Source organism: Hirundo rustica, chromosome 9, assembly GCF_015227805.2.
Source record: "Hirundo rustica isolate bHirRus1 chromosome 9, bHirRus1.pri.v3, whole genome shotgun sequence".
Lineage (NCBI taxonomy): Eukaryota > Metazoa > Chordata > Aves > Passeriformes > Hirundinidae > Hirundo > Hirundo rustica.
Genome location: NC_053458.1, coordinates 26,819,888 through 26,847,119, shown reverse-complemented (window position 1 = coordinate 26,847,119; position 27,232 = coordinate 26,819,888). Strand labels below are relative to the sequence as shown.

The window sequence follows — 27,232 nt, the reverse complement described above, 5'->3', positions numbered from 1 at the left end:
TTTCCCAAGCAGGAACACTCCATCATCTTTTACCACTCACTCATTTTGTGGTTTGCACGAAGTGGGACAACCCAGACTGAAAGCATCTTGCTGCTGACAAGGATAACAATGATGATAACTGCAGAACTATGCAAAACTACTTGAAATCCTAAGTTTAAACACTAGACTGCTGATTTCCTTTCCCTCTGTTTTCATTAGGAACAGAAGACTTCCATCACATTATTAAGATGCAACTGGATGTGCCTTATTGACAGTTACACTGACAGATAACTAAATGATCCATCTTACACAGACCTGAATATCCTTCAGTACCACCACAGGCACTGGTGTAATGTAACCTCTATCTGTCAGAGTAGGAACATTAAAGAAAACAGATGAGAACTATTTCAGAAGTATTATTCTAGGGAAATAGTATAAGCACAGAATAATAACATTAACTAACTCTGATTTTGAGTCCAGCTATGTAAAAAACCTTAACCACAGCTTTTCAATTCTTCTTGTATCTACCGGCACATAGACAGTATGCTGTTCTAGGGCACTGGTGTCTTCAACAAAGAGTGGCCACAAGCTGTTTTAAGACAACATTCTTCTTCATGATGCTGCAGTTTCGTGACAAAGATGGAGAAAACGTTGCAGTGCATTAACATTCTGGACTGTCTCCATGTTGGTCTAACTGCTTTTTATAAAGATCATTTATTATATGTCTAGTCCATTGCCACCAATGAAAGTTTGTGAGAGTGAAGCTGTTTGTACTTACTCCAGCTTCTCTCTCTAGCAGAGAGTGGAGAAAGAAAAGATTTTAACATATTTTCATTAACACTAAGCTTTGTCTTCAATTTTTTTAAGTACTACAACATTAAACACAAAAAAAGCCTATGCAGACATATAAAAACTGTACCAAAAAACAAACTAACAACCCCCCCTCCCAAAAAAAACCCCACAAAAAACAAAACCAAAAACAAACCACTCAGGCTAGCCAAAAACTGCAGTGTACAGAACACACCAGTTTGGGGCCAGGATCACTCAAACGGTTCAGAGATGAAAAAACAAGGAATGAGTTCATGCAGCAGCTTTGGCTCAAGTTGTGTGTTATTCTAAAAAAGCAATTACATTCCCCTTTTTAAAAAGAGGTTTTACATCATGAACTCAGAGAAGACAAAACTGTTTACATCCCTTCTTGTTTGCAGACCTGCTCAGGATTATTCATTACTGGACAGCTTTTAATTACATGTCTCGAACCTCTGGAAAATCTACATGCTTCCCTGAAGAAAAAAAGGTGTTAGAGCACCAGTGCAGTGCCTCTACACTATGAGTATATCCTAAGGTACAACTGTCACTGTTTCAGACATTGCCATCTACATTTTATGTGTTATTTATCCAAACTGCTCTACTTTTCTCACAGTTCTCCAAATGCTGTGAGGACAGCAGCTCTCCCCAGCCTGATTCCAGATACTCTGTGCAGTATCTGCATTTCAGTCTATGCCACACCAACTACATTTTGACTCACTTTTAAAGCTTACTTAAATGAAATCCAGTATTTCTGTCCTTAAGTTATTTTGGTTTAATTTACAACCCATAAACGGCTTAAGGTCCTCCTTGGTCAGCCCTCCAGGTCCTGCCTGGCTTTTCTTGGGGAATATGCCACAACTGCACACCCAATCCCACCTAAATACGATGCAGGAAATGGAAAGAGCTGTGTGAAGTGGTACAGGCATGCTGAACCTGGAAGCAGTACGGCAATCAGCATTACACAGCTGGCCTAGCACCAAGGTAAACATGCCCCCTGCTCAAGCACTTTGATATTCAGGAGGGAGAGGAACTAATTTATAATGTCAGTCTGCTTCAGCAACATTGCTTTGCACAAGTGCTGAACCAAGATTAAAGGTAGCAAATGCCTCTGCTAACTTCTTTTGCAAGCCTCCAACTTTTAAAATTGGGTTGTATTGACTTTCCACTCAAGACAGCAACTTCTGGTTCTAAGGAAACACAGATCATAGAGGGAGAATGTTGCCCTTAAAAACAATCGGCAATCAGTGATGCAACTCCTGCTTTCTGGCTTTGAAAACCATACCACTGCTAGCAGAGACACACACAAAAATGCTGTAAATATGGAGAACTGGAAGGTTCATTGCAAACTCTTGCTTCAAACAGCACTAACCAGATTCACATTTTTCTCTATCTTTGGAAGTTTTACAAAGAGTCATGCACTTTACAAATAAACACTGCTACCTCAATTTACTTCCAAAGAAAACTCAGTTATGAGCAAAATTTAACCTCCCTTCCAACACAAGCTGTACTTCTAGAAGCACAAATGTCTCTCATACTCCAGAGAGTTTTTTGTACACGTGCTGGGAAAGTTAACAAAGAGCTGAAAGCACAAACCATTCAAGGTAACATTAGCTGGCTCCTTACCTCAGCTTATGAAAGCTGCTGTCTCTGAAGATCTATCTTTGATTGCAGGAATACAAAACATATGTAAGTTTCACTTGTTCTTATGGAAGTTCTGGGTTTTCTTGTCTCTAACTCAACAGAACCCAACTTGCTTAATGAGTTTATATTAAACAAGTATTACACAATCTACAGCACAGAAATGAGGATTCTTCAAGAGAAATCCACACTTATGCTGAAGTTATTTTGTATAATTAATCTTTTCTAGATTTTCAGTATTCTGGGACTTCTCCATGGCTGGCAGGCTGCATGTTGTGTGCCACCAGGACACACAGGGCCTCATGCCTACAGCCTGCCATCAGCCCATCCCGGTGTAATCCACTGGCAGTCTGAGTGTTAAACTTACAGTTTATCCCTCCTAAGGCCAAAAGAAAGTCCTGCAGTGTTTCTTTTTATCCTGCAACATCTGCTTAGATTAGCAAACAATAACACGTGTTACAGAGCTCAAATGACAGCTCCATCTGTGCAGCCCTGAGCGCCACATATGGTGTCCAGGCAGTCGGGAGATGTTTTAACCCTGCTGGCCCCAGCTGAATCCCAAAACATTTCTTTTTTCTCAAAGCACCTTTTCACAGTATGTGCCAAAGAGCAGCTGCAACTGTTTTTTTCATGTTGTAACAAACACAGGTAAGAAGTGCAGCATTTCACAAGTGTTAAGACTGCTTCCCTAAAACAGCCTTGGGTGGAAATACCCACACAAGGTGGAGATTCCACCCTTGGAAACAAACACCTGCTTGTCACCCCAGCTACACGTTTGACTCCTGATGTCAAGGATACGCAGATGCAGCATGATGACAATAAGGCATTCAGACAACGGCAAGGTGCCACGCCAGCCCTGCTCACAGGGAGTCACAAATTCAGTGACTGCCGCTCATTGATTTGTGATCTCTTGAGTTAACTCTGCATGACAGGGAATTACCACCACAAAAGGCAGCACACTTAACTGCTCTGCCTACGGACAGACCTTTGTTCACTTGCACACTGAGTATCAAGTTTTCACTGTAGTCTGGCTGATTAATTTGTAGCACAATATTTTCATTATAAAATGCAGCCCACACGCCAATATGATTAGTGAGGGAAAGTCACCATCAAGCCTGAGTGGCAAGCCCAGACACTAGGAAACCATACAGCAACGTCCCTCCAAAGAAGATGAAGGAATAGGCTTCCCACTGCTTTTGGGAATCAGTGACCTGCACTGCTAATAAGCAGGTGCCTATACAGCAAAATTCCACGTCTTCACCAGTGTTTTCACCCTTACACTGAGAAGTGATAGGACCCTCAGCTCACAACTGTGCTTGGAATACCACACTGGGGAATGACAGAGTTTTGAAGTCACCAACAAGAAGTTTTGGTCCTTTCCACAAGCATGTCTTCTTCGGACAACAAAATGCAGTCAAAGCAGCTCCAATTACTAGGAGCTAAATCAAGTTAACATGCAGCTTGCTAGCTAGTTAAGATGTCAAAGCTGAAAAGAAAAAACAAAAAACAACCCACACACATCTCAAAAGCTACTGTTCGCACGTACTGCTTACTGTGAGCTACTGTGGAAAAACTTACTTATTTGCACTGTAATCGTTGAGAGCTTAGCCCTCTTCTACTCATTCAATACATGATCAAAAGGGAACCTGAAGAGATTAGGATCATATGGAACTCAGTAACTGAAGTTTCCAAAAATCATGAGTAAAATCGGGAGATAAAAATGGGTATGGAAAAAGATTGAGGCACTGAAATTTCCAATTCATCTGCTTTTATTTCTATAATATGGATTAGAAAAGTGATTTAGCACTAATCGAAAGTCAGATATCAAATCTCCCTGCATGTAAGAGAGTTCCAGCCACTGAAAGCTTGCACCTGAGAAGACAAGTGACTGAAAATATCCATCAGCACTGTCTTCAGCCACTATGCTGACACATTTGGTCTGCAACTCCAGGCAGGCCAGCAGATATTTAGCTGCTCCTCCCTGCTCTGTGCCAAGCTGCTAAATTCCCTGTTTATAGTTGGAAATCCTATTAAGAGCTTTCCTGAGACTCTGAAGGGACCATAAGGTCCCACATGCAGGTAAGAGAGATGTGCACAAGCCTTGGTTAGCAGCTATGCCAGAGTCAGAACTTACATCCAGCCCCATGGCTGGGCTGCTGCTCTGGAGCAAGGGCTTTGTCACTGGGATTTTGCCACTGCTGGAGCCGTTCCCAGCCGCTGGAGACAGCGCATTCACCGCGTGGTTCTGAAGTGCTGGGGTCCCTCCAGTGACTGCAATGACTGGCTGGGAGGCAGGAAGCACCCCAGAAGCCTGGAGCTGTACCACAGCAGGCTGGGGCAGCACCACGGATGGACCTGGAACACAAGAACAGCAGCGCTCAGCATGGATGAAATGGATTTGTACATCACCATTTTGTAGGAACATACTGCTATCCTCTCCTGCCCTGCACAACTGATCTCAAATCCATTAGTACATTCCACAGAAAAGGAATGGAAAGAAGTTCCAGAGTTTATAGGTCTCTTAATCCATCTTGCAAACCAAAACTGCAGATATTAAAGTAATCCAATAAACCAAGCTCTGTTCCAAAAGCTCTTCAAAAGTAGTAAAATTCAACACTTGCTATATACATTACTCAGTACTGCTAATACTTGAAGCACTCTGAACAACCTTTTCAAAGAATTTAGCCAACTTACCTTAATCTTCCTTCTCCCTTTTGTCTATAACTACTTTACTGCTGTATTCAATGGAAAAGTTACTACACAAAAGTGAATCGTGCCACACAGATCAAGTCAAACTAGCAGAGAGACGGAAAATGAACAAAAAAGAACAATGCAAGTTACACTTCCAAAACTTATGCTGAAGCTTCAATTCACACTAAGACCATTTTTTAGAAAGATGTCTTACGCAAGAAAGTTTATACAAAGCTGAATAGAGCTTAAAGAAAAGCTAGCAGACAAAATGAGGTAATTTTGACAGAATTTGAAGTGGAATTAAAAACAGTCACTTCCAAGAAATTTCAGTCCAACAACTACATTTAACTCAAGCAGGTGCTTTAGTAATATTTTGTTGTCTGAAAACACATTAATGTCTCTCTAATCCTTTGTAACAGGATGACCTTGCCAGCTTTGAGAAAGAGCATATTCCAGCTGAGCATTCCAACCAAAGTACACAGCATTAGTCTAGCCTTCTGGAAGGTAAAAAGTGAAGTAATTTACCTAGTGCTGAGTTCTTATGTATGGGGTAAAACTGGACCATCTTTTTTTTTTTTTCCCCCCAGACACAATCTTGAAGACATCATAACTTAGTATGACCCTGTTTATGAATCTTAAATGATGGATGAATTTGAGACTATTTCAATTTTTTTTTAATGTATAAAAGACATGATGCCCTAAGACCATGCTTTTTCCTTTACGGTTTTATAATAAAAGAGGCTGTGAAAATAAAATTTCTCATGCTGCTTTGAAGATAATGATTTTTCAAATTGGTAGTTCCAACTTGTCATATGCAGGGGATTTAGACTGATGAAAAAAGATCCTTATGGGTTTTGTTATGGAAGCTGCACAAGAGAATTTTTAAACATACCATCAGTTAAAGGAAAGCATGGACATACTTTCTCAAAAGTATTTCCTCTATACTGTCTCACAGAAACTACTGTCCTGACTTTTCTTCAGGGGAAAGGAGAAGCTGATCTTCAGAGTAATAGACTTGTATCCAAAGAAATCCATATCCCCAGCATTCCTTATTCCAGATTGTATTTTATCAGCTGGAACATCAGAAGGAATAAGAATTAGGTCACCCTGACTGTGCTGACCTGTGTTTTAAGCAGTCTAGCAATCTTAGGCACGTTATAACAAACATCAGCATCTCCAGACTTGGCTGAACCCCTGATGGAAGAGAAATCAGTAATGGATACAATTTTTACCCAGTTACAATAATTCTAGACATGCACCCTTAAGAATTTGTCTCCTTTTCTTTCCATGCCTCATGAACAGTGCCTGTGCAATCGACTGCAAGGGACTGTGGCCATCAGCTGGTGAAACGAGCAACTGCAGCTGGCAATTCCTGCAAGGCAAGCAGCGTCCCTACTGCCCAGGCTGGAGAGTGAAACAATGCTTTGGATCCAGAAATTGAAAGCTCGAGCTGCTTCAAAAGTCAGTAACAGGGTAACTGCAGGAATGAAGAATTATCAAGGGGCTGGGAGTCACTTTGTTAACTTCAGCAACTTTTCTAACCTCTGACGCAGCTCTCAACTTTTAGCAGACTTCACAACATTCTATTTAATGCTGTTTAGTGAGCTAAAAAGCCATAAACTCATGCTCCTGTCATCCTGTTGAAGAGTTTCATGAGGCTAAAAAAAAGGTTATATCACTTCTCCCAAGCTTTCCAGCTTCCTTCAGGCCATCCTAACTGATTCTGCGAGATTTCCCTTCGGTTATGACAGAACAGCACCGCAATCACCTTACACTGCACCACCTGACACTGCAAGCAGAGCAGAGCAAAGCATCCCTACAGATCCTTCCAAATCAGCAGTTTTATCTCCACAGCTTTGGCACAGCCTCTGTCTTCCATTCCAAATAATGGAATTATATAAGCCACTCTTCCACTTTACACGATGCCCATGTAAATGCTGTTTCTAACAGGACAGTACGAGAGGAGTAAGGCCATCTTCTCAGCCTAAAGCTTTTACAGCAACGGATGTAGCACCCTTTTTTCTCCTATTCCTCCTCTTTCATACACCGAACCTAACTTCATTCTATCAGCCATCCCAAACAGACAATGCTACCCACCACTGGTTCATCCTACCTTTAGGAGGTGCTGGCTGGATGTTAACAACTGGCTGATTCTTAGGCAGTGGCACAAGCGTGGGAAGAGTCTGAATAATGATGGTTTTTGCTGGGATGCCAATGTTAGCCTGAGCTTCAGGCACAGCAGGCAAAAGGGGTTTGGGTTGTATCAAAGGCCTGGACACTGTCTGACCACACCTCTTCAGGCTCCTTGCAGAATTATTTGCTAGAAAAGGAAAAAGAGACAGAATTGGACTAAGAGGCATAAAATATGTACTTCAAGCAACAATAAAGTGGCTATTAATGCGGGGGTTTTTACCCATCTGTTAAAAATAAACACAACTGATCAAATACCCAAATCATAAAGGATAGAACATGTAGTGTCTATTAGTTAATAATTTGGATGCAAGATAACACACATATTATCTACAGGATGAAAGTAACTTTGTCTCTCATACCAGATCGAGAAGAGATGCTCACAGCAGGCTTCTTCCCTCCATCTCCTTCAGGGGATGCAGGGCTTCTGCAGCTCTTGCTGTAGAGAGAGATGGGAGACATCTGGGAGCTACAGCTGAAGTCCACATCATCCTGAAGACAGAAAGCACAGATTAATGCTTCAGAAACTCAGAGCAGTATCTACTAGCAGTTCAGAGTACATCTGCTTTTTATCACCTCTGTGCTGCTGCTGCAGCCAACAGGAGAAAAGCTCTCCTCTGCAATTTGATTCTTGCCAATGCCAGGTACCACTAAAAAGAAAATCCAAATACTTCTCCCCATCACCAGAGCAATGGGAGACAACACCTGCTAAACCCAGAAGCCTTTAGAAGGCATATTGTTTAGCAATGAGGCTAATGAACATAGCTGAGGAAAGAGAGCTGAACACGCTGTTATTCGAATGGGTCACAGAGAAGAGCTAAGAAAACACCACTGAGGGTTTTTGCAAGGGCTGGGAAAATAAGCGGTCTCCCCTTCTGCCATGAATTTGGTCAGAAGAGTAAATCACAGGGCTTTTTGTCTGTCAGATGGTTGCTGTCTGTGTTACATGGTGAGTTTTGCATACAGGCACATTCTGCACTGGAGAGTCCACGGACGGTGGCGAAGGGACCGAACAGCTGGAAGCAGCTGGTGATAAAGGTTCTGTCTTCACGTTTGCATCTGCAAAAGGCAGGTAAAGACATTTCACTGCACAAGTTTTTAGCAATGGGAAAAGTAAAGAGCACACTGTCCTGCACCAGATATTTAACTCCCAAAGCAAGGTACAGCAGAAAACGTATGGAGATTAACAGTATTAAACAGGCTGGCTTGTAGGGCAGCCCTCACCAGCTGAGGATGTACCCATCCTACAGAAACACAGCCTAATTCTCATCACAGAGCAAAAGGATATAGAGCATCAAACAGTTCACACATGAGTTTTAAGAGCTCACTGTTGTGGGGCAGGAGGGGAAGGGCAACACCTGCAAAATACAGAAGGTTAATTACCTGCATAAGCATGGCCTGTAATATTCCAAAGGTCTGAGTCCCAAGACATCAAATCCAAATCAAAATGAAAGTTATAGAGATCATTCTCCTGAAAAGACAGTTCAGAAAATGAGGCAAGACAAAAAGAAAGATACACTGACACCATCAGCCACTATGTTTACATTCTTACAGCTCCAGAAAACATAACTATCAATCACTTCAGGTGCCTTAAGGTATCAGAGAAAATCTTTAAAGCACCGAAACACAAAACAAGGCTTCTTTTAAACTTACACCGATAGGAACAGGCAGGTCAGTTTAAGATCATCACTAATTATTGCACTCTTATTTGTAATTTGTAAAGCAAAAGTTCCAAGTTCAGTCAATGAACCATCTCAAATAAAACACAAGTCTTAGTAACCTGGTGCCATCCTCTCCTTCATCTGCCTTGAAAAATTTATTTAATCTTCTAACACCATTACATCTCAAAGCACTTTACAAACAAAAGCGGCACCAGGGACAGTTTACCAGCAGGAAAACAGACACAAGATTGATTCGCTCAAGACCTGAGTAACAGTATGTATTTGGTCTCTCTATACTCAAATATAGTGATGTTAACATCTAAAGCCAAGGACACCAGTTTCCTTTTCCAACAAAAATCAAAACAAATAGGCTAAAATCACTCCATACATATTATTTATCATATGACCTGCAAAACAACAATTGGGGTTTTTCACCATTTATTCTGCTTGTGCATCTCTAAGTCCCAGCTTCCTACGCAAATGTGGTCCTTTTTGAGCATATGAAAAATACAAACATGACCTACCCAGCTTATACAAACGTTCAATAAAGATTTTCCTAAAAACTATACTGGAATTATACCTTCCCTTATACTCTCAACTTACCTTGTGAAAGGAGGCTCAAAAAGCCTGCAAACTGCATAGATAATAGTACTAACAGGTTAGAATGAAAAGAAAGCTCATCAGAGCACATTTAAAGGAAGAATGACCAAAAAATCCACAACTTGAGCTGCACATTAAGAGCCTTCACCCAGGCAAGTAATGCTGACCTGCTGATGGGGAACACCTTTCCCTTGTTCCCTTGTACAATCTGTCTGTTCCCACATTTTCTCCAGTGACTGGTTCTACACCTGTAGGAATGCTCTTAGAACCTGGGGTTTACACTGGATAATAACCCGGGCTTGTGCTGGAGGTGGATTAGGACACAGTGAGTGGGGGTGGGAGGGGAAGAACATGGAGAGGAGAATCCACGAGGCAAATGCCTCCGGAGAGAAAAAGCAGTATGGACAAGTGGGCAGTGAAAAAGATAGGGGATAATGCATAAGGTGAGTAAAGAAGGAAACAACAAGTAACCTACTAGGAAAAGGGATCAAAAAGAGCCGTGGTGAATGTAGGTGTAACATGCCCGCCCTTCTCTCAGGCAGCCCCGAGCCAGCGCTCCCGCAGCACTGCCCTGAAGGGTTCACCTTCACCGGGGCAGTGACCACGCCGCTCCTCCTCCCTCACCCTGACCTCCCCGCTTTGCACTTTCCGCTTCGCTCTGCAGCCGTGACGCGCAGTTTCACCGATCGCTATCTGTAGCGCTGACGCAGAGCGACAGCCAGGCCGGCCACGCTCTCCTGCCAGGCTGCTCCGGAGCTCTCCGAGCCGGGCCGGGCCGGGGCTCTCCCCGCCGGCAGAGCGCGGAGCCCGGCCTCCGCCACCCCCGGTACTCACGTCGGGCTCGTCCCTCGGGGCCGCGGCGCCGAGCAGCTCGCTCAGCTCTTCGCCCAGCACAGCCTCTACGGGAGAAACAGCGGGCTCAGCGCCGGCCCGAGCCCGCCGGGGAGCTCCGCGCCGGCCCGGCCCAACCCAGCCCGCAGTCCCGGACCCCCGAAGCCACGCTCACCCCAGTCCAGGCCGCCCCCCGGGGCGGGGAACAGCCCCGCCGGCTCCCACTCGGCCTCGGCCGCTGCCATCGCTTCCCGTTCCTCCCGAAACACACGTCTGCTTCCGGCAGGGCCGGGCCGGGCCCGCCCCGCACGGCGGCCGCTGGTGGACACTAGGCGAGCGGCGCGGAGGCAGCGCGGGCTGCTCTTGCTCCTGTCCGCGCTCCGGAGAGAATCGCAGCTCCATTTCGGTCGGGAATGACCTCTGAGACCAGCGAGTCCAACCCATGACCCAACACCACCTTGTCACCCAGTCCGTGGCACTGAGTGCCGTGCCCAGTCCTCAAACACCTCCGGGGGGAGTGACTCCACCACCTCCCAGGGCAGCCCATTCCGGTCTCCAATCACCCTTTCTGTGTAGAAATTCCTCCGAATGTCCAACCTGAACCTCCCCTGGTGCAGCTTAAGGCTGTGTGCTCTTGTCCTGACACAAATAGCCTGGGAGAACAGGCCAAACCTGAGAGGAATGACAAGATTTGTCTTTACAAACAAGCCTGGGGTCTGCTGGTAGGTAAAACTAGCACTGAGAGATAAGAGAAACAATGGGAAGGATTCTATTGATTGATGAATAGAAAAGAAGATACTTGCCTTTACAAACAAACTATAGGTTTGTTTGTAAATGAAATTGAATATTGAAAGATGAAAGCGACAATGGGGGAAACCCCTTTAAAATAAAAATTAGGGGGGTTATACATTAAAAGGGGAATCTTAGGCATTTTGGGAAGTCTGTACCTCTCAAGTACCTCAGCCAATGGGGAAAGAGAGAGGGAAATGCGGCCAGGAAATTAGGATAAAAAGGAGGCTGCATTCTCCAAAAAACTGAGAGACCCCAGGGGAAATACCCCATGGCCTCTCCCTTTATTCGAATAGTTAAAGGACTCCTCTGTCTCCTTTTTGGACATAAACCTCTGGTGTTCGTGGATTAATTTTCTTAACAAACCCACCTGCTTACAACCTGCTTTCAAGCAGTGATAAGGTCTCCCCTAAGCTCCTTTTCTCCAGGCTAAACAGCCCCAGCTCCCTCAACCACTCCTCATCAGACTTGTGCTCCAGCTCCTTCACCAGCCTCGTTACCTTCTCTGGATATGCTCCAGCATCTCAACGTCTTTCCTGAACTGAGGGCCCCTGAACCGGACACAGCACTCAAGAAGGGGCCTGACCGGTGCCAAGTCCAGGGGAAGAATCACTTCCCTAGTTCTGTTGGCCACATTATTTAATGAAGAATTTCCGCCCCCCCCCTGCCCCAGGCACACAGGAGGCATTAGTTAGTTAGACAAAGGAGTTTATTCAGTTCCTGCTGACACAAGCTCATTGGTGGAAGCATGAGTGGAGCAGCTACTGGGGAATGTCCAAATTCCCCGTGGGAGAATGTCCAAGGGCTGGGTGGGAGGCTGCCCCCAGCACCTAGCTCTTGGCCCCTGGTGGGTCTCCAGCTGCCTGCACTGGAGGCAGCTTCCCTTCCACGGGAATGCTGCACACACAGTGTGGTGGCAATGTCCAGGGGCAGTGCTGGTCCAGGCTACAACCACAGGCATGGAGTCCCTCTGTGCTCCAGCAGCAGCTCCTGGTGCACCTGCAGCCCTGGGGACATGCTGGGTTTCAGTCTCAGGCAGGCTGAAAGCAGAGGAAAGATGGAGCTGGTGTTACCCACTTCAGCCCCAAGTGGTGTCCCCAGCCAGGAGCAGCCCAGCCGGGAGGATGGTCGCCCAGGTGAATTTTGAACAGGGTGCTGTGAGGGTCTTGCCTGCCCTCACCTCACAGGTTGGCATCATATGCTGCATTGGTGAAGGTGCCCGGTGCTCCCAGGTCACTGGAAGGCAAACACAAGGGTGTCACCTTGGGGAGTGCAGAAATGTGTGAAGGGCAGGGGTTAGCACAGCCCTGTCGGCCCCAGAGATGCTCCCATATAAAAACAGCCTCACACAGGCAGATCTGGGTGACAGTAGGGTGAACAAAGGGCTGTGACAGCCACATGGCAGAGCCACCCTCCTGCAGAGCACGGCTCTCACCTGGTGGGTTTCAGGAGCTTCCTCTTCTCCTCTGATAACAGCATGGAAATGTCCATGGGGATAAACCACATAGAAAAGAAATAACCAGCTCTGTTTAGTGAAGGTCATGAGAAGCTGCAGCAGCATCTGAAATTCAGCGGAGTTTAACAAGCATGGGGTGGGGTTGCCAATAACAAGCATTTGCTGCCTTCTTCAGAGTGACGACAACCTGGCTGCTGACACACTTTCAGCTGGACAAACTGACAGGGATCCAAGCAAATAAATCACGTGAATGGAGGCAGTCACACTGTTAAACACTAAACATCACCCCAGGCTCCTCTGGGACTGTCACCCCCTTGCCTGAGAGTCCCTGGCCAAAGCTAGGGTGGGCTGCCGGAAGCATTTCTGTACCTCTGTCACTGAGCCTCTTGGCAAGGAGGGCAATGAGCCCCCCAGAGAGCACAAGACCAGCTACTGCCAGGGCTGAGCCGCTGCTGTAAGCCAGAACTTGCTTTAGGAAAGCACCATCCTCTGAAACAAAGCCACAGAGCCACACGTTAGAAAGTTGTCAGGACTTTGCAGCCCCTGGGGAGTCCCCTCCATCACATTCAAGATGTGCTTGGGGGAAAGCTGGAACCTCCACAGTGCTACAGGAGCTGGGGCACTCTGGCATACCTGCACAGACAGGGGGATCCCTGGTCCAGTTTCCCATGGCCTCACACCGGAGCATCTCTGCTCCCAGCCGAACAAACTCCTCCTCACAGGAAAAGGTGCATGTGGAGTTGTAGGTGAAGTCCCCGTGCACGTGAGAGCAGCTCAGCTGGCCTCTGCTGGGAGGGACCAGCACTGGGCAGCTGATGGCTGGAGATAAAGCACAGCAGGAGCATCAAGAGGACAGGACTGATGGCAGTGTGATGGGGACATGTGGGCTGGCAAGCCAGGGATAAACTGACATAGCCCAGGGTGCTGGGGAGAGCACTCTGCTACAACGGAGCCCTCCCAGACGTGTGAGATCCCAGGATTTACCTTTGCAATGTGTGGGGTCCCCAGTCCAGGTCCCCATGGCTGTGCACTCACGGCTCTCCGACCCCATCAGCACAAACCCCTTCTGGCAGGAGAAGGTACATGTGGAGCCAAAGGTGAAGTGTCCGTGAGGATGGGAGCAGGCAGCTTGGCCCATCTTGGGTGTGGTCAGTGCTGAGCATTTGATGGCTGCAAGGGTAAAGAGGCTCAGCTCAGAAAGGAGCCTGGGGGACTACACTGTTGGGACCAAGGGGCTGGGGACACATCATAGTGTCACCCCAAGGCCAATGGCACCCTGAGCTGTGGCAGCAGCTCTACCTTCACAGCGTGGGGCATCCCCTGTCCATGTCCCCGTGGCTGTGCACTTGCGACTGTCTGACCCCATCAGTGCAAACCCCGTCTGGCAGGAGAAGGCACACATGGAGCCAAAGGTGAAGTCTCCGTGGAGGTGGGAGCAGTTCAGCTCTCCCTTCTCTGGAGCTCTGAGTACAGGGCAGGTGATGGCTGCAGGGACAGAGAAACATTTTCAAGATGAAATGTGGGTATTACAAGGCTAGACTGTTGAAACCAGAGGACCAAGAGGGTCCTCTGGGGAACATCCCACGCCCAACACAAGGCCTGTGACCCGTTGAGCAGCAGCAATACCTTCACAGTGTGGGGTGTCCCCAGTCCAGGTCCCCATGGCTGTGCACTCATGGCTCTGCAGTCCCACCAAGGCAAATCCTGTCTGGCAGGAGAAGGCACACGTGGAGCCAAAGGTGAAGTCCCCATGGAGGTGGGAGCAGTTCAGCTCTCCCTGCTGTGGTGCTCTGAGCACTGGACAGGCAATGGCTGCGGGAGTGGAGAAACACTTTGAGAAGGAATCTGAGGACCACAAGTCTAAACTGTTCAGCCTGAGAGGTTTCAGGGGAACCCTAGTGTCACCCCACGGCCAGTGACATTCTGAGTTCTAGCAGCAGCTCTACCTTCACAGTGTGGTGTGTCCCCAGTCCAGGTCCCCATGGCTGTGCACTCACGGCTCTCCGTTCCCATCAGCATAAACCCCTTCTGGCAGGAGAAGGCACATGAGGAGCCAAAGGTGAAGTTGCCATGGAGGTGAGAGCAGTGCATCTCTCCCTGGTCTGGTGCTCTGAGCACTGGACAGGCAATGGCTGCAAGGACAGAGGAACCATTTGAGCAGGAGTCTGGTGACTACAAGGCTAACCTGTTGGGATGAAAGGACCAAGACACTGGAGAACATTCCAGAGTAGCCAGAGGTCTGTGACACCTTAAGGAGCAACTCTACCTTCACATTGTGGGGCGTCCCCAGTCCAGGTCCCCATGGCTGTGCACTCACGACTCTGCAGCCCCACCAATGCAAATCCTGTCTGGCAGGAGAAAGCACACGTGGAGCCAAAGGTGAAGTTGCCATGGAGGTGGGAGCAGTGCATCTCTCCCTGGTCTGGAGCACTGAGTACTGGACAGCTGATGGCTGCAGGACAAATAAGCACACTTTAGGCAGGAGCTTGGGGACAATGAGGCTGAACTCCTGTGATGAGAAGACTAAAAGGAGAACATCCTGAGGACTGCCCAAGGCCTGTGACACCTTGAGCAGCTGTTCTACCTTCACATCTTGTTGCATCCCCTGTCCATGTCCCCATGGCTGTGCACTCACGGCTCTCTGGCCCCTTCAGCACAAACCCTGTCTGGCAGGAGAAGGCACATGTGGAGCCAAAGGTGAAGTTGCCATGGAGGTGGAAGCAGTCCATCTCTCCTTTTTCTGGAGCACTGAGCACTGGACAGACAGTGGCTGCAGAGTGAAGAGGTACACATCAAGCAGCAGCTTGGGAACTGGGAGAGTAAAATTCTGGGACGAAGGGGCTGGCGGACACCACAGTGTCACCCCAAGGCTTGTGACAGCTGGCATGACAGCCAGCACTCCAGCAGCAGCCCTACCTTCACAGCGAGGGGCATCCCCTGTCCATGTCCCTGTGGCTGTGCACTCACGGCTCTCCGACCCCATCAGCACAAACCCCTTCTGGCAGGAGAAGGCACACGTGGAGCCGAAGGTGAAGTGTCCGTGAGGATGGGAGCAGGCAGCTTGGCCCATCTTGGGTGTGGTCAGTGCTGAGCATTTGATGGCTGCAAGGGTAAAGAGGCTCAGCTCAGAAAGGAGCCTGGGGGACTACACTGTTGGGACCAAGGGGCTGGGGACACATCATAGTGTCACCCCAAGGCCAATGACACCCTGAGCTGTGGCAGCAGCTCTACCTTCACAGCGTGGGGCATCCCCTGTCCATGTCCCCGTGGCTGTGCACTCACGGCTCTCCGACCCCATCAGTGCAAACCCCTTCTGGCAGGAGAAGGCACACGTGGAGCCAAAGGTGAAGTCCCCATGGAGGTGGGAGCAGTTCAGCTCTCCCCTCTCTGGAGCTCTGAGCACTGGGCAAGTGATGGCTGCAATGGGAGAGCAGATCTCAGAGACAGGATAGATGAGGTTAAATCTAATGATTCAAGCTGAATCCAAATCAAATCTTACCCAGACTCACCTCTTCAAAACTGTAGTTGGCACAATGATTTTTCTGCCCTACAAGTGATTTCCTCAGGGGGACACAGTTGCTACTCTGCCAGAGCCCTGTTTACCCCTTTCATTGCCCTGGGCCAAAGACCCTGGGAGGAAGGAGCACAGCTGCTGCAGTCCAATTCCTCTCCCTCCCTTTACTGGAGCAGAGACCTGCCTCTGTCCTTGTCACAGTGGCAGGAGGATGTGTTTGGGACTGTACAGCACCGCAATAGTGAGATAGGTTGCATACTAGCCTCCACAGCCTGTGCCCAGGGTATGTTTTGCTGCATGCCAGGGCAATACCCACGGTTTTCTGCAGTGAGTGGCTCTGCTGCTTGCGGCACGACCAAAGGTCAGTGCCAGCAGGGCATTAACACCACCCAGCCCCTCCGAGACAGGCTGCATTCACTGCATCTTCTGCTTTCAGACTGACACCAAGCACTTTCCTGGGTAGACTTTTCCTTTCATAGCTATTTTACAGACAGTCCTGGTTTCCCAGAGTCCCTGGAGGTGCCTATTGGTGAACAAGCTGTATGGGTGGGAGCAGCTGACCCAGCCCCTTTGGGGGAAGCCAGCAATGGGCATATGATGGCTGCAGGCAGGCATGGGACAGTTTGAGGCAGTGCAGGCAGCCTTATTCCTCACAGTCTTTGCAGCACCATCAGCCTTGTTTGCAGCATTGCTCTGCTCGTTTCTGGAGTAAGCCAAGCTGGCAGTGCTTGTTAACATCATTTTGTCATCAGCACAGGTGACCAACTGACTCATCTGACTGTTTGTAATAAAACAAAAATCAATCGTATTACAGCCAGCAGGAAAGAAAAAAAAACCAAGCTGGAAAAGCAAGCCCCTGGGAGCATAAAAAGCCTGGAACTCACAGGCTCAGCCCAGCTTGCTTGTGGGGATTTTCACAAAATTGGGAGCAAGCTCTTGCCCTTGCCCCTGCTGGGCATACTGGTTATGGAACAGTCACATCACATCTCCATGCCTGTTCCCCTTAACTGCCGACAGTTTTGCTGGTCTCAGCCACCTAAGGCCCTGGGTTGGACCACAGGCCCACCCTGCACAGGCAGCAGAAGCAGCACTAACTTCAAGGCAGGCTTCTTTTAAAAAGAATATATATACAAAGATGCTGCCCACTCCCATTCCTTCCCACTACAGAGGGTCCCCAGTTGTGTCCCATGTCTGCTCCAGTCCTCCACTCACCCCATCCTTGTGCAAGGCTACGGGTATACCTGCACAGGCTCTTGCACCCCTAAAAAGCCCGGCAGTTCTCTGGGATGCCTGGTGCAAACCCTCAAGCCACTGACAGGAAGACTTTTTCTGCCCCTGCAGCGTAACAAACACAGCTTTCTCTCTGTTGTGGTTTCCTGCCACACTCTGTCCCTCCCAGCTTATATATAACCTAATTTCATGAGTCCTTATCCCTGTTCAAGCTGGCCCACCCCTGCCAAGATACACCTTTCCCCTGGCTGTTGGACAGCAGCCCTCTTTTCTCTTTCCCAAGATGCCAAATGCCTTTCCAAGGCAGATTAGGATGGGCTAGAGGAGAGAGACAATGCCACAGAGTTGACAGAGGTGCCAGGACAGCATCCTGACCCCACACTTGGTGCACACAGGGTACTGGTATCTGAGTGGGATTCAGAGCAGCAAGCATGGGCACTGAGACAGCCAGGCAGAACCACATGGCTCATAGCTGCTCTGCCCACTGCAGCCTCCTCAGGGAATCCCACCCCACACACAGCACCGGGAGATGCTTCCACAATAGGTAAAGGCACAGCAACACCGCTTGTCTGAATGGCAGTGGGCACACAGGGCTGGTCCCCTCAAAGCATCAATGCTGCATCCCTGAGACCCCCAGCCCCTGCCAGGCCCTACCTCTGCAGGTGGGGATGTTTGCTGACCACTCCTGGGAAGGCAGGCACTGCAGCATGCCCGCCCCTCGCTGCTCAAACCCTTCGTGGCACCTAAACTCGCAGGTGGAATTGTAGCTGAATTCTCCGTAGGGATGGCTGCAGTTCATGGGCACTCCCTTGGGCTCCAGCTTGGCACACTGCACAACTGGGAGAGACACGGTGCTGCAGCCCGTTAGGAGCACCGGGACCCTGCTTAGTCACCAGGGTTTGGACTCTCCAGCAGGAAGGGAGGAGTGGGGATGGACGTCTCACCCTCCGTGCACTCGGGGCCGCGGAAGCCGGGGTAGCACTCGCAGCGGTAGCTCCCAATGGTCTCCACGCACTCGCCGCGCTGGCTGCATGAGGAGGGCTGGCAGGAGGCTGCACACACACGGGACAGTCATCAGGAGCTGCTGGCCACCCTGCCAAGGTCCCCAGCCCACCCAATCCAGCTCCGGTCCGCAGTCCCCCTGCTTACCGCGGTAGCACAGCGCCTTTTTCTTCCGGTTGCAGGGCTCGTCGTTCCACTTGCCGGACTGCTGTGGCCGCTGGATGTAGATCTCCACGCAATCCTGGTTGGAGCGGCGGTTGTTGGGCTCCCCAACCGCCCAGTTCTCTGCCTCCTTTGTTAGCGCCTTCCGGGTGCCCACCCAGGTCCAGATGCCTCCTAGCTTGCGGATGCCAATCCAGTAGTAGCGCCCGTGATAGGGCAGGCTCTTGTTGAGGTACTCGATCTCCTGCTGGTTCTGGATTGCCACCAGGTCAGTAAAGAAGGTCTGGCAGTAATTCCTGGCCTGCTCCCACGTGTAGTCCCCTTGGTCACTGTAGTGGTACGTCCAGGCACCCACCTCCAGCCACAGCACCATGCCTGTGAAAGAGGATGAAGTCTGGGATGGGAGCTGGGTCAGGGATGGGATCCCTTGGGACACAAGGGTGGGCCAAGCCTGCCATAATGGCCAAGAGATGCTAGTGACGGGCTGGGTGAAGAGATGGGAGGAAGGGACGAGTGTGGATGAGAATGGGACTCTATGCATACACAAAGATATGGGTGGATCAGGCACGGCAGAAGGAGCTGAGGACAGAGGGGGACAGCACAGGGATGAGGAAGATGGAGGTGGAAGGGTGAAGGCTGAGATGGGGCAGTACAGAATAGGGCATGCAGGGCGTGAGAGGCAGAAGAGCCCCAAGCAGTGATGACAACTCCTCCTCCAGCATAAGGATTGAAAGCTCAGCCCTGTGGCCCTGTTCCCCTGCCCACAAAAGCTTTGCAAAGGGGAAAGCCCCACTTCAAGATGGTTCTGTAAACACAGCTCCTTCCTTAGGTGCGGGTGTGTACGCTTCAGTTTTCTTGCTTTACCCAGCTACATAAGAGCCAGATTGGAGCAAGGCAGCACAGCCAGTATGCCCTCACCCCCAAAAGCACTTGGACCCCAACCTGCTCATCTGAGACAGAGATGATCTAGAGTCTTGTAAAACTCAGTGTTGCAAAACAAGGTTTTTCAAAAACAAGAAATCACATCATGGCCATGCCCACAAGGCAGGGCAAAGCTAGAGAGTAACTGGAACCCACACCCAGAAATGAAGGGCGCTTTGCTGAAACCCTGCTCTTATTTACAGCATTTCACACCACAGCTTTATGCAATCAAAGGGTTTTAGCCACAGAAAGAAGCTTCCTCCGTTCTCCCCAGAAGCAGCTATCTCCACAACTGCAGAAAGTGATGTGGGGATATTATATCTCCATCTGTGCAGAAAACAAGATGGGGATCAAAGTCTGCTCCAAACAACCAGCCTCAGGAGAGCATTATCACACTGCGGTTGTGCAAAGATCTGAACATCGAAGATTAGATACAAATACACGTCTTCTAAGGTCTAATTAGGGCTGTACGTTAGTCCAATATTATACATTTTTGTAAGTAATTTCCCATAATTTGTCTGTTTTTTCTTGTGAAAGAGCAAACTATTCTCTGTTCAACAGGACTGCAACTGAGGAAAATGTGGTTCCCTCTTTACCTTTTGGGAATCTGGGGCTGCAGGACAGGAACTCAGGGCACCTTCTGGGAGCCTGCCCCATCCTCAGCTCCCACCACCCTCCTCCTGGCCCCTGCTGCTCCCCAGCACGGCTCAAGGCAGCTGCCTGCTAGCCTCCCACAGCCCATCCCCAAAACAGCAGCTATTCATCCCGACATTGTACAGAAACTTATCACAGTATGAGGAAAAGTTTTACTATCAAAATGGGGAGTAAAATAGAAGTGGATTTTCAATTTGAGTCATTTACTCTATTTACATCTGAGTTAAGTTATATTTTAGTATTCTGTCAATATTAAGATTAGTTATAGGTTAAGTATTGCTCGGTTAAGTTATGTTATTTTAAGTTCTGTTAAGTTTGGGCCCTGTTAAGTTTAGGTTACTTTTAAATTTTGATAAGTTTAAGTTTTATAAAGTTTAGATTATATTAAGTCTATATCCTATTAATTTAAGGTTTTATTACATATAAGTTTTATTAGGTTCACATAATTTAAAAATTCTTTTATATAATTTAAAATTCTCTCTGCCAAAATTTATTCATCTTAACTATTGCTTGATTTTAAAATTACTCTAAGTTCTGTTAAAATATGCTGATCCTATTTGCAAAATTTAGTTATTTTTAGAGATACGATACTTTGACTGAAACAGCTGTGATGAAATATTGGCCTGAGAAGGGCCAAGGTTTGACATCTGTTCCATGTCCATCCTCCACACGCCCTCCTACCTTGTGCTGGCTTGGCATTAATTGACATTTAGTAAGAAGCTACCTGCGGAAATGATTTTTCCAAGAGAAGCCGCTAGCAGTTTCCTCTGTGCTTGACAAAAAACGATCAGTGCCTAGTTGGAATACTGACAACGTGTCAACCCAAGTGAAGAGCTGAACACGCCCCTGTGAGATTCACATTTTAAGACCCACAAGCCCGGGAAAAGCCTGTTTTTCTTCCGGCCTGGGAAGAGGGAGCGGGCTGGGCCGGGCCCCTTCCCATGGAGCCCACCAGGCCCCGTCCCGGCTGGGCCAGTTTCCTCCCCCAACACAGTCAGGCCAACCCGCGGCTGGAATTAAACACAGCACGGGCCTGAGCCCAGCCACGCGGACAGAGCAGCTGCCACCGCTCTGGCCAGGCCCCCTGAGATCCTGGCCCAGCCCCAGCGTGGCCTGAATCTATCACCGTGACTGCCTCGGTCATCATCCGTAGACCCAGGCAAGATATTAACTCACTGCGCAGATGAAACTTGCAAAACATCGATCCGCTCTAGAGTGAGAAAAAAGGACAGAGTGAAGACACGTAGAGAAACAACATGAAGACACCAAGGTCAGTGAAGAAAGAGTCAAATCCCAGATAGGAGGAGAATGAGGAGATGCCTTCATCTTAGGCTGAAATTCTTTTGTAAGGCCATGGTGATGGACTGTGATATGCTAGAATATCCCTTTAATTAATGAAAAAAGCATGGAGGATGGAGTGTTCAAGCTGTAGACATGAGCAAAGGCATTCATGCTGAAGTAAGTAAATGCTGAAGTAGCTGTGATGTCATGAGAAGCTTGAACAGAGAGAGAGAGATGAGAGTGATGAAGACCCTTTGCCCCCAGGGAAAGAAGACAACCTCTGTTCTCAGAGATGAAGATGATCATAGAGATGAAGAGAACCTTTGCTTTTGAACAGCTCATCCTTAAAATAGGACCCTCTAAGTTTGACATGAACATAGCTGTGGGAAGGCTGCATGAGATGGCAAGGACTTCATGAATACAGATTTCCAGGCAGCTGCTATTCATGGAAATTAAAGCCATGAGAGAACTATTTCTTGTAGAGAAGTCTCCATGACATAGCAAAAAAGACTCCTCTCCCTAAGAGAAGTGATAAAAGACTATTTTAGAGGTGGTAAACTGACCTAAGTCCCAGCTATTTCTTCTTTGTACGTTGTCAGTGGGAAAGAAAAAAAGTTGGGGGGGAGGAGAGGTGTTCTGAAGGTTTTATTCTAGTTCTTTCCCCCCCACCTCCCCCCGCTTTCTTTTAGTTCTGTTTAAATAAAGTTTTCTTTATACCCTCTAAAGTTTGAGCCTGCTTTGCTCTCCTATTAATTCTTATTGTGCAAGAGAAAATGAGTAAGTAATTCTAGTAAGTGTCCTGGCATTTAGCCAGCACTCAATCCACCACATTATTTGGTGTGCTAGCTGGGAAACTCAAATTGACGAACCAAAATCTCTATGCTTAAATTGGTGTTTCCACCAGTGTTCAAACTGAAACCCCCACATGCCTCTTTCCTCCAGCTCCACCAGTTAGTTACTCCCTCTCTATGGCACAGCTCATCTCCCCTGTCTTATACTACCTCTCCCTGCTCCACCTGGTGCTGAGCCACCAAATGGGTGCTGTTTTCCTGTGTTTTGACCCCTTGGCTCCCATGGCAGCCCTGATAACCTCTTCCCAGGGTGGTGCTCAGCACCCTCCACAGTTGAGGTGTCTTTGCCTTTTGGTTTTCTCTCAGAGCCAAATCTTAACCTCCTCCTGACACTTTTGCACTTACCTGATTTCTGCTCCTTAGCTCAGTCACTAAAGTTCTTAGGAAAATAATTCAGCCCACAGAGGATTTCCAGGGATAGAGTAGGCACCAGTAGGTTTTGCTCTGTTCAGTGAGAGCATATGAAGGAAATATCCTAGAGGCAGCACAACCAAATTGGTTTCTATACTCCTGATGTCAATTAGCAGCTCTTATTCTGTGTGGTGTTGCCCCAGCTGTGCTGTGAACCCTTACACCTATGGGTCCTGTGACTCCATCCATGCCCAACTCCCCAGCATGAGCATGGGGTGTGGGCAGTGGGTAGAGCTGCCCTGCTTTTCCCTGGGTCACAGTACAGTGTACCAGCTGTCACACTGCATTTGAGAAACCAAACATCCTGCAGGGATCTCAGCCATGGCCCGGCCCTCCCCAGGGCAGCACAGTCTGCCTGGAGGGAGCTGGCACAAGCAGGGGCAGCCCCCTCCCAGCCCAGAGGATCCAGCCCTGGGGGGTGTGACTGATGAGCCCCCAAAATACCAATGCTACACTTCTCCAGTTTCCCAGACCTGCAGACTCCTTGGCAGCAGGGTCACGCTGGGCTTACTGAGCAGGTGGTGGGTGGCTTACCCCATGTGATGGCAGTGATACCCAGGTAAGTGCCAGGAGAGCCCAGAGTCCGTGTCCTCCCAGCAGATCGCAGTCCCACAGCAGTGCCCTGACAGGGGAGGAGACATGAGTGTGCCTGGATCTATGCAGGGAGCCTGCCCCATCCCCAGCTCCCACCACCCTCTTCCCGGCCCCTGCTGCTCCCCAGCACGGCTCAAGGCAGCTGCCCGCTAGCCTCTCACAGCCCATTCCCAAACTGAGAAGGGCCACTGACATCTGCTCCATGTTCATCCTTCACATGCTCACATCCCAAGGGGTTCACACATGCACCCACACCGCTGCCAGGCAGTCCTGGCTCACAGAAGGGCAGTTGCTTGTGGCACTGGCACGCAGGCACACAGGGTGCTCCCAGGTACGACTCTGCTGCAGGAAGGGCCCCTTCCGGTGAAGCACTTTGGGGGAGCTGTGCCTACAGCACGGCTGGGCACTTCACTCCTGGGGAGCCTCTAAGGCCTGTGCCCCCTAAGCCCCTTCCTGCCCAGCCAGGACTGGCATCTGCCTCTGCAGTAACAGTGCCCTGTGTGCCTGGCAGTGTCCCGTGAGATGCAGGCAGGGTGTCTCTGGGGCAGCCTGCATGTGTCCCACAGCTCCCAGCTGTGGTTCCTGTCAGTGCCTGCCCACAGCCCTGCCCTGCCCTAATCCCTTTGTCTAGGCAGACCCTCAGTCATCCCCACGGAAAGGAGCAGGACTTACCATGTTGCACCGTGCCCAGCCAGTGGCAGCTGTCCCTCGATGGGCAGTGCTCCTCACTCTTCCTCTGAGCGTGCAGCAGATCCTGCCTGCCCCTGGCCTCTTCCCCTCCCATCCCAGCCCCGCTACCAGCCCACATCCTGCCGCACACCCCCACCTCCCCTGCCACAGGGCTCTCCAGCCCCGAGAAGCTCTTCTCTGAGCCCGGGGCTAGAGGGGAACAGTGAGTCAGCACTGGCCACCGTCCTCATGGGATCTAACTTGACAGCAGCCCCATGGCATGGGAGTTGGCTGCATTCCCACTGCCATGGGGATATGACAGCCACAGGAGATGACCCACAATGAGCCAGGCTTGCCCGAGCACCCCAGAAGGAGGAGAAAGGCCCCCTGAAAAATGTTCAGCTCCAGTCCATGGTTCGCAGAGCACTAAGACCTCTCTGACGCACCGTGCCCATGTGGCAGCACCTATACTGGTGGAGGACAGAGGAGGCTGAGGTGTGATGAGGTCCCTCATGGGCTGAGTGGGAGCGTGGCTCACAGCCTCCCAGCTCCTGTGCCAGACGTTCTCCTCACATGCAGGTGTTTTGCTCTGGCTGTGAATCTTCATATATCATTTATAAACATATAACAATTTGTTGTATTTGTTATTTGTTACAACATTATTTACATAATGTATTTTTCTGTCTTTACCTTTAAGTCTTAATGAGAAAGGTCCAGGAATATGCCAGAGGAACTTCCCTCTGACTTATTAACATCCTTTAGGAACTTCCACCAGTGTTTCAGGAACATGTCTAATTGTGTCCACCGCCCCTTGGATTATTATAACCATTATAAATCTTTTCTTACCCTGTCCTGCTTTTAAATAGGATTGCCTTGGCCAGGTTTTCTGCAGAAATTACTCTCTCACTTCCAGCTAAAGCAAAACAAGAGCCTTGTAGGTCACATGTATTTTCCAGTTCCAAAGAAATTGATGCTGCTCCAGCAGGACTCATTCTAGACAAAAGGAGGAACCCATTCCACAAGAGCCATAACCCACTACAATTACTTTACCGTTAGCCAATATAAATGAACCTTGTTTCCTGTCTCTGGATATCTTCCTTAAGAAATGTTTTAATGCAGTTGTCTTTTTTTATGGAATTGCTGAGTCTGTATATCCAGTAACTCAGGAGCACTTGCTTTCAGCACCTCCTCTACCCAGAATGGTCAGTTAGGGGAAGGGAAGGAGCAGACAGGCAGGCAGAGAGGCTGAGGGGCAGCTGCTGGGGAGGAGAGGAGCTCCAAGTGCTGAGGGTCACCTGGGTAGGGCAGGAGCTGCTTCTCCTACTGGTGAGGCACTGCTGGGACTCAGAGGGATGTTCATGGGTTCATGGTCCCAGGGCAGAGCCGGTTGCGCCCCTGCCAGTTTCACTTCTGCTGAAACCCAACACGGTAGGGCAGAGCAGAAGAAAAAAAAAATACTCCCACCTTTATTTTTGTAACTACAAATAGTTGATGGTATTGCTTTAAAAATGGAATCATTGTGTCTGAGATGCAGAGGCTGTTGCTGCTGCAAAGACAAGACGTGACCAAGTTCAAGCTCTGTGTGGAGGCAGGTGCCCCATGCCTGGGCTCAGAGAGGGGGTCCTACACGGCAGGATGGATACTGAGGTTTGCTTTGCAAGTAGTAGGAAAAGGTACACACGGTAGGAGGGAGAGGAGACCCAAATCAGCTCTGCTGGGAGCTGGTTAATCACCAGAAGCCCTTTCACATCTCAGGTTATTTCCACGGTTGGCTTCCCTGGAAGGGATTCATCATGCTGCAAGGCACATGCTGCTGCTGGATTCCTGCTGCTCTGCTCACTAAAGAAGGGCCTGACCCTGCCTGAGCAGTGTGGGGATTTTCCAGGTGTCAGGATGGTGCATCCTGTCCCCCCCAGCCATCCCTCCGAGGGCACAAGGCAAGCTGCCAGCCAGGGCTTTGCTCAGCATGAGCTCAAAGGAGCAGGTAGAAAGACACTTTCCTGTGTCATCTCTGCACTGTCCCTCTGGACCCAGGCACTGGAATGGAGAAGTGCCTCCTTTGCTGTGCCCCGGTGCTGAGCAACAGCCTGGGCGATGTTCTGTGCCGTAGAGCCGCTCCGAAAGCTCTGCCTCTGGGGAAGGGGCACGGCCGTGCGGTGTTTACAGCAGAGGCTGCCACCTCGGGCTGGGACAGCCTGTTCCTCTCCTTGTGCAATGTCTCCGCAAACCGCAGAGGAACCGAGTCACCCCGACACTGCCCGGCCCGCTCGGCTGCTGCCGGCGATACGGCGGGCACCTTCCTAGGAGCCCCGCTCCCCCGGGGAGAGCTCAACAGCCCACTGGAGGCCCCCGATCCCACACCGTCCGGGCTGTGGGGTGGTACCGGCGAGGACATACACGCCTGGGCGCAGCCCCGCTGCTGCCATCCCTCCGTTCCACCCTGGGGACACGGGCGGCTTTCTCTAAGACTTACGAGGCACCTCCTGAGCGCAGGCAGGAGATTCCCTTCCATTACAGGTCCCCAGGAAGTGCTTGACCCAAAGGGTGTCCCTGAGCTGCAGCCCTTGGGCAAGTCTACCAGCGCACAGATCCAGCAGCCAGAGCCTCCTCCACCCTTTTATCCGCTGCTGCCCTGCCTCAGGCAGCACCTGATAAAATCTTTCTCACAATTTGAAAGCGTTTGGACACCGGGACAGTCATTAAGAGTGCTACCCTGGCTTGGAGTGACTGAGATAATTGCAAGGAGTAGCCAGGACCAGACATCCAGAGGCAGGTACCCTGTACCCCCTACCCAAAGGGTCCCTGAGGCACTGGGGCAGCCCTGGCTGTGGAATATAGGGGTAGTCTTTGGCAAATCACTCCTATCCAGATCCTCTCAGAGATGTTTCTTTGACCTCAGCTGCAGGACAGCTCTCTGCCTCCTGCCCTTCACTGCAAAGCTGGTGATGGAGAGCCTTTTCACTGGGCATCACTGCCACATGGGTACCCCTGCCCGTGCTGCCTGCCGGCTGCCTGGCACCTGGCAGCAGCCACACATGCAGGGCACAGATAAGGGTTTGCCAAACAGGATGTGTGGGCCATAGATAACACTAACATTATCTCACTGCTTGAGCGACAGGGCATAAACAAGTGACTCTGCCCACCTGGGGAATCCCAGGCGGCACCTCTGCCCTGCCAGCCAGCCAGGGTGGGTACAGGGTGCTGGGGTGCAGCTGCACAGATGTGCCATATCCAGAGGCAGCCCTAAGTGACAGCCAAACCACCCAGCCTACAGCTCCTAGGAACTGTGATTGCTCCA

At 49.5% G+C, this 27,232-nt stretch overlaps 2 protein-coding genes across 6 annotated transcripts in view; both read right to left on the bottom strand.

Moving 5' to 3' along the window:
• ATF6 (activating transcription factor 6) overlaps positions 1-10,671 on the bottom strand; it is a 73,476-nt gene extending 62,805 nt beyond the window's left edge. For both annotated transcript variants that reach the window (XM_040073208.2, XM_040073209.2), the window contains exons 1-7: positions 10,576-10,671; positions 10,404-10,468; positions 8,692-8,779; positions 8,273-8,367; positions 7,671-7,800; positions 7,232-7,438; positions 4,562-4,782 (exon numbers count right to left, since the gene is read on the bottom strand). In XM_040073208.2, the coding sequence (XP_039929142.1) occupies positions 4,562-4,782; positions 7,232-7,438; positions 7,671-7,800; positions 8,273-8,367; positions 8,692-8,779; positions 10,404-10,468; positions 10,576-10,645 (876 nt within the window). In that variant the 5' untranslated portion in view covers positions 10,646-10,671. The remainder of the gene's footprint in view (positions 1-4,561; positions 4,783-7,231; positions 7,439-7,670; positions 7,801-8,272; positions 8,368-8,691; positions 8,780-10,403; positions 10,469-10,575) is intronic.
• A 1,209-nt stretch (positions 10,672-11,880) lies between these two features.
• On the bottom strand, positions 11,881-23,986 carry SELP (selectin P). Of its 4 annotated transcripts, none has more exons than XM_040073063.1 (18): positions 23,938-23,986; positions 23,206-23,293; positions 18,539-18,928; positions 18,334-18,441; positions 18,044-18,226; positions 15,877-16,062; positions 15,562-15,747; positions 15,230-15,415; positions 14,912-15,097; positions 14,592-14,777; positions 14,272-14,457; positions 13,945-14,130; positions 13,630-13,815; positions 13,279-13,464; positions 13,015-13,134; positions 12,625-12,655; positions 12,370-12,425; positions 11,881-12,229 (listed from the first exon to the last, which is right to left on the bottom strand). In XM_040073063.1, exons 1-17 carry the CDS (start codon positions 23,938-23,940, stop codon positions 12,371-12,373), a joined length of 2,652 nt encoding a protein of 883 aa, XP_039928997.1. In that variant the 5' UTR covers positions 23,941-23,986; the 3' UTR covers positions 11,881-12,229; position 12,370. The 4 variants fall into 4 exon arrangements, with proteins under 4 accessions (XP_039928997.1, XP_039928998.1, XP_039929001.1 ...); XM_040073064.1 differs by having other exon boundaries at positions 11,881-12,196; XM_040073067.1 differs by lacking the exon at positions 15,230-15,415.
• Positions 23,987-27,232: the final 3,246 nt, after the last annotated feature.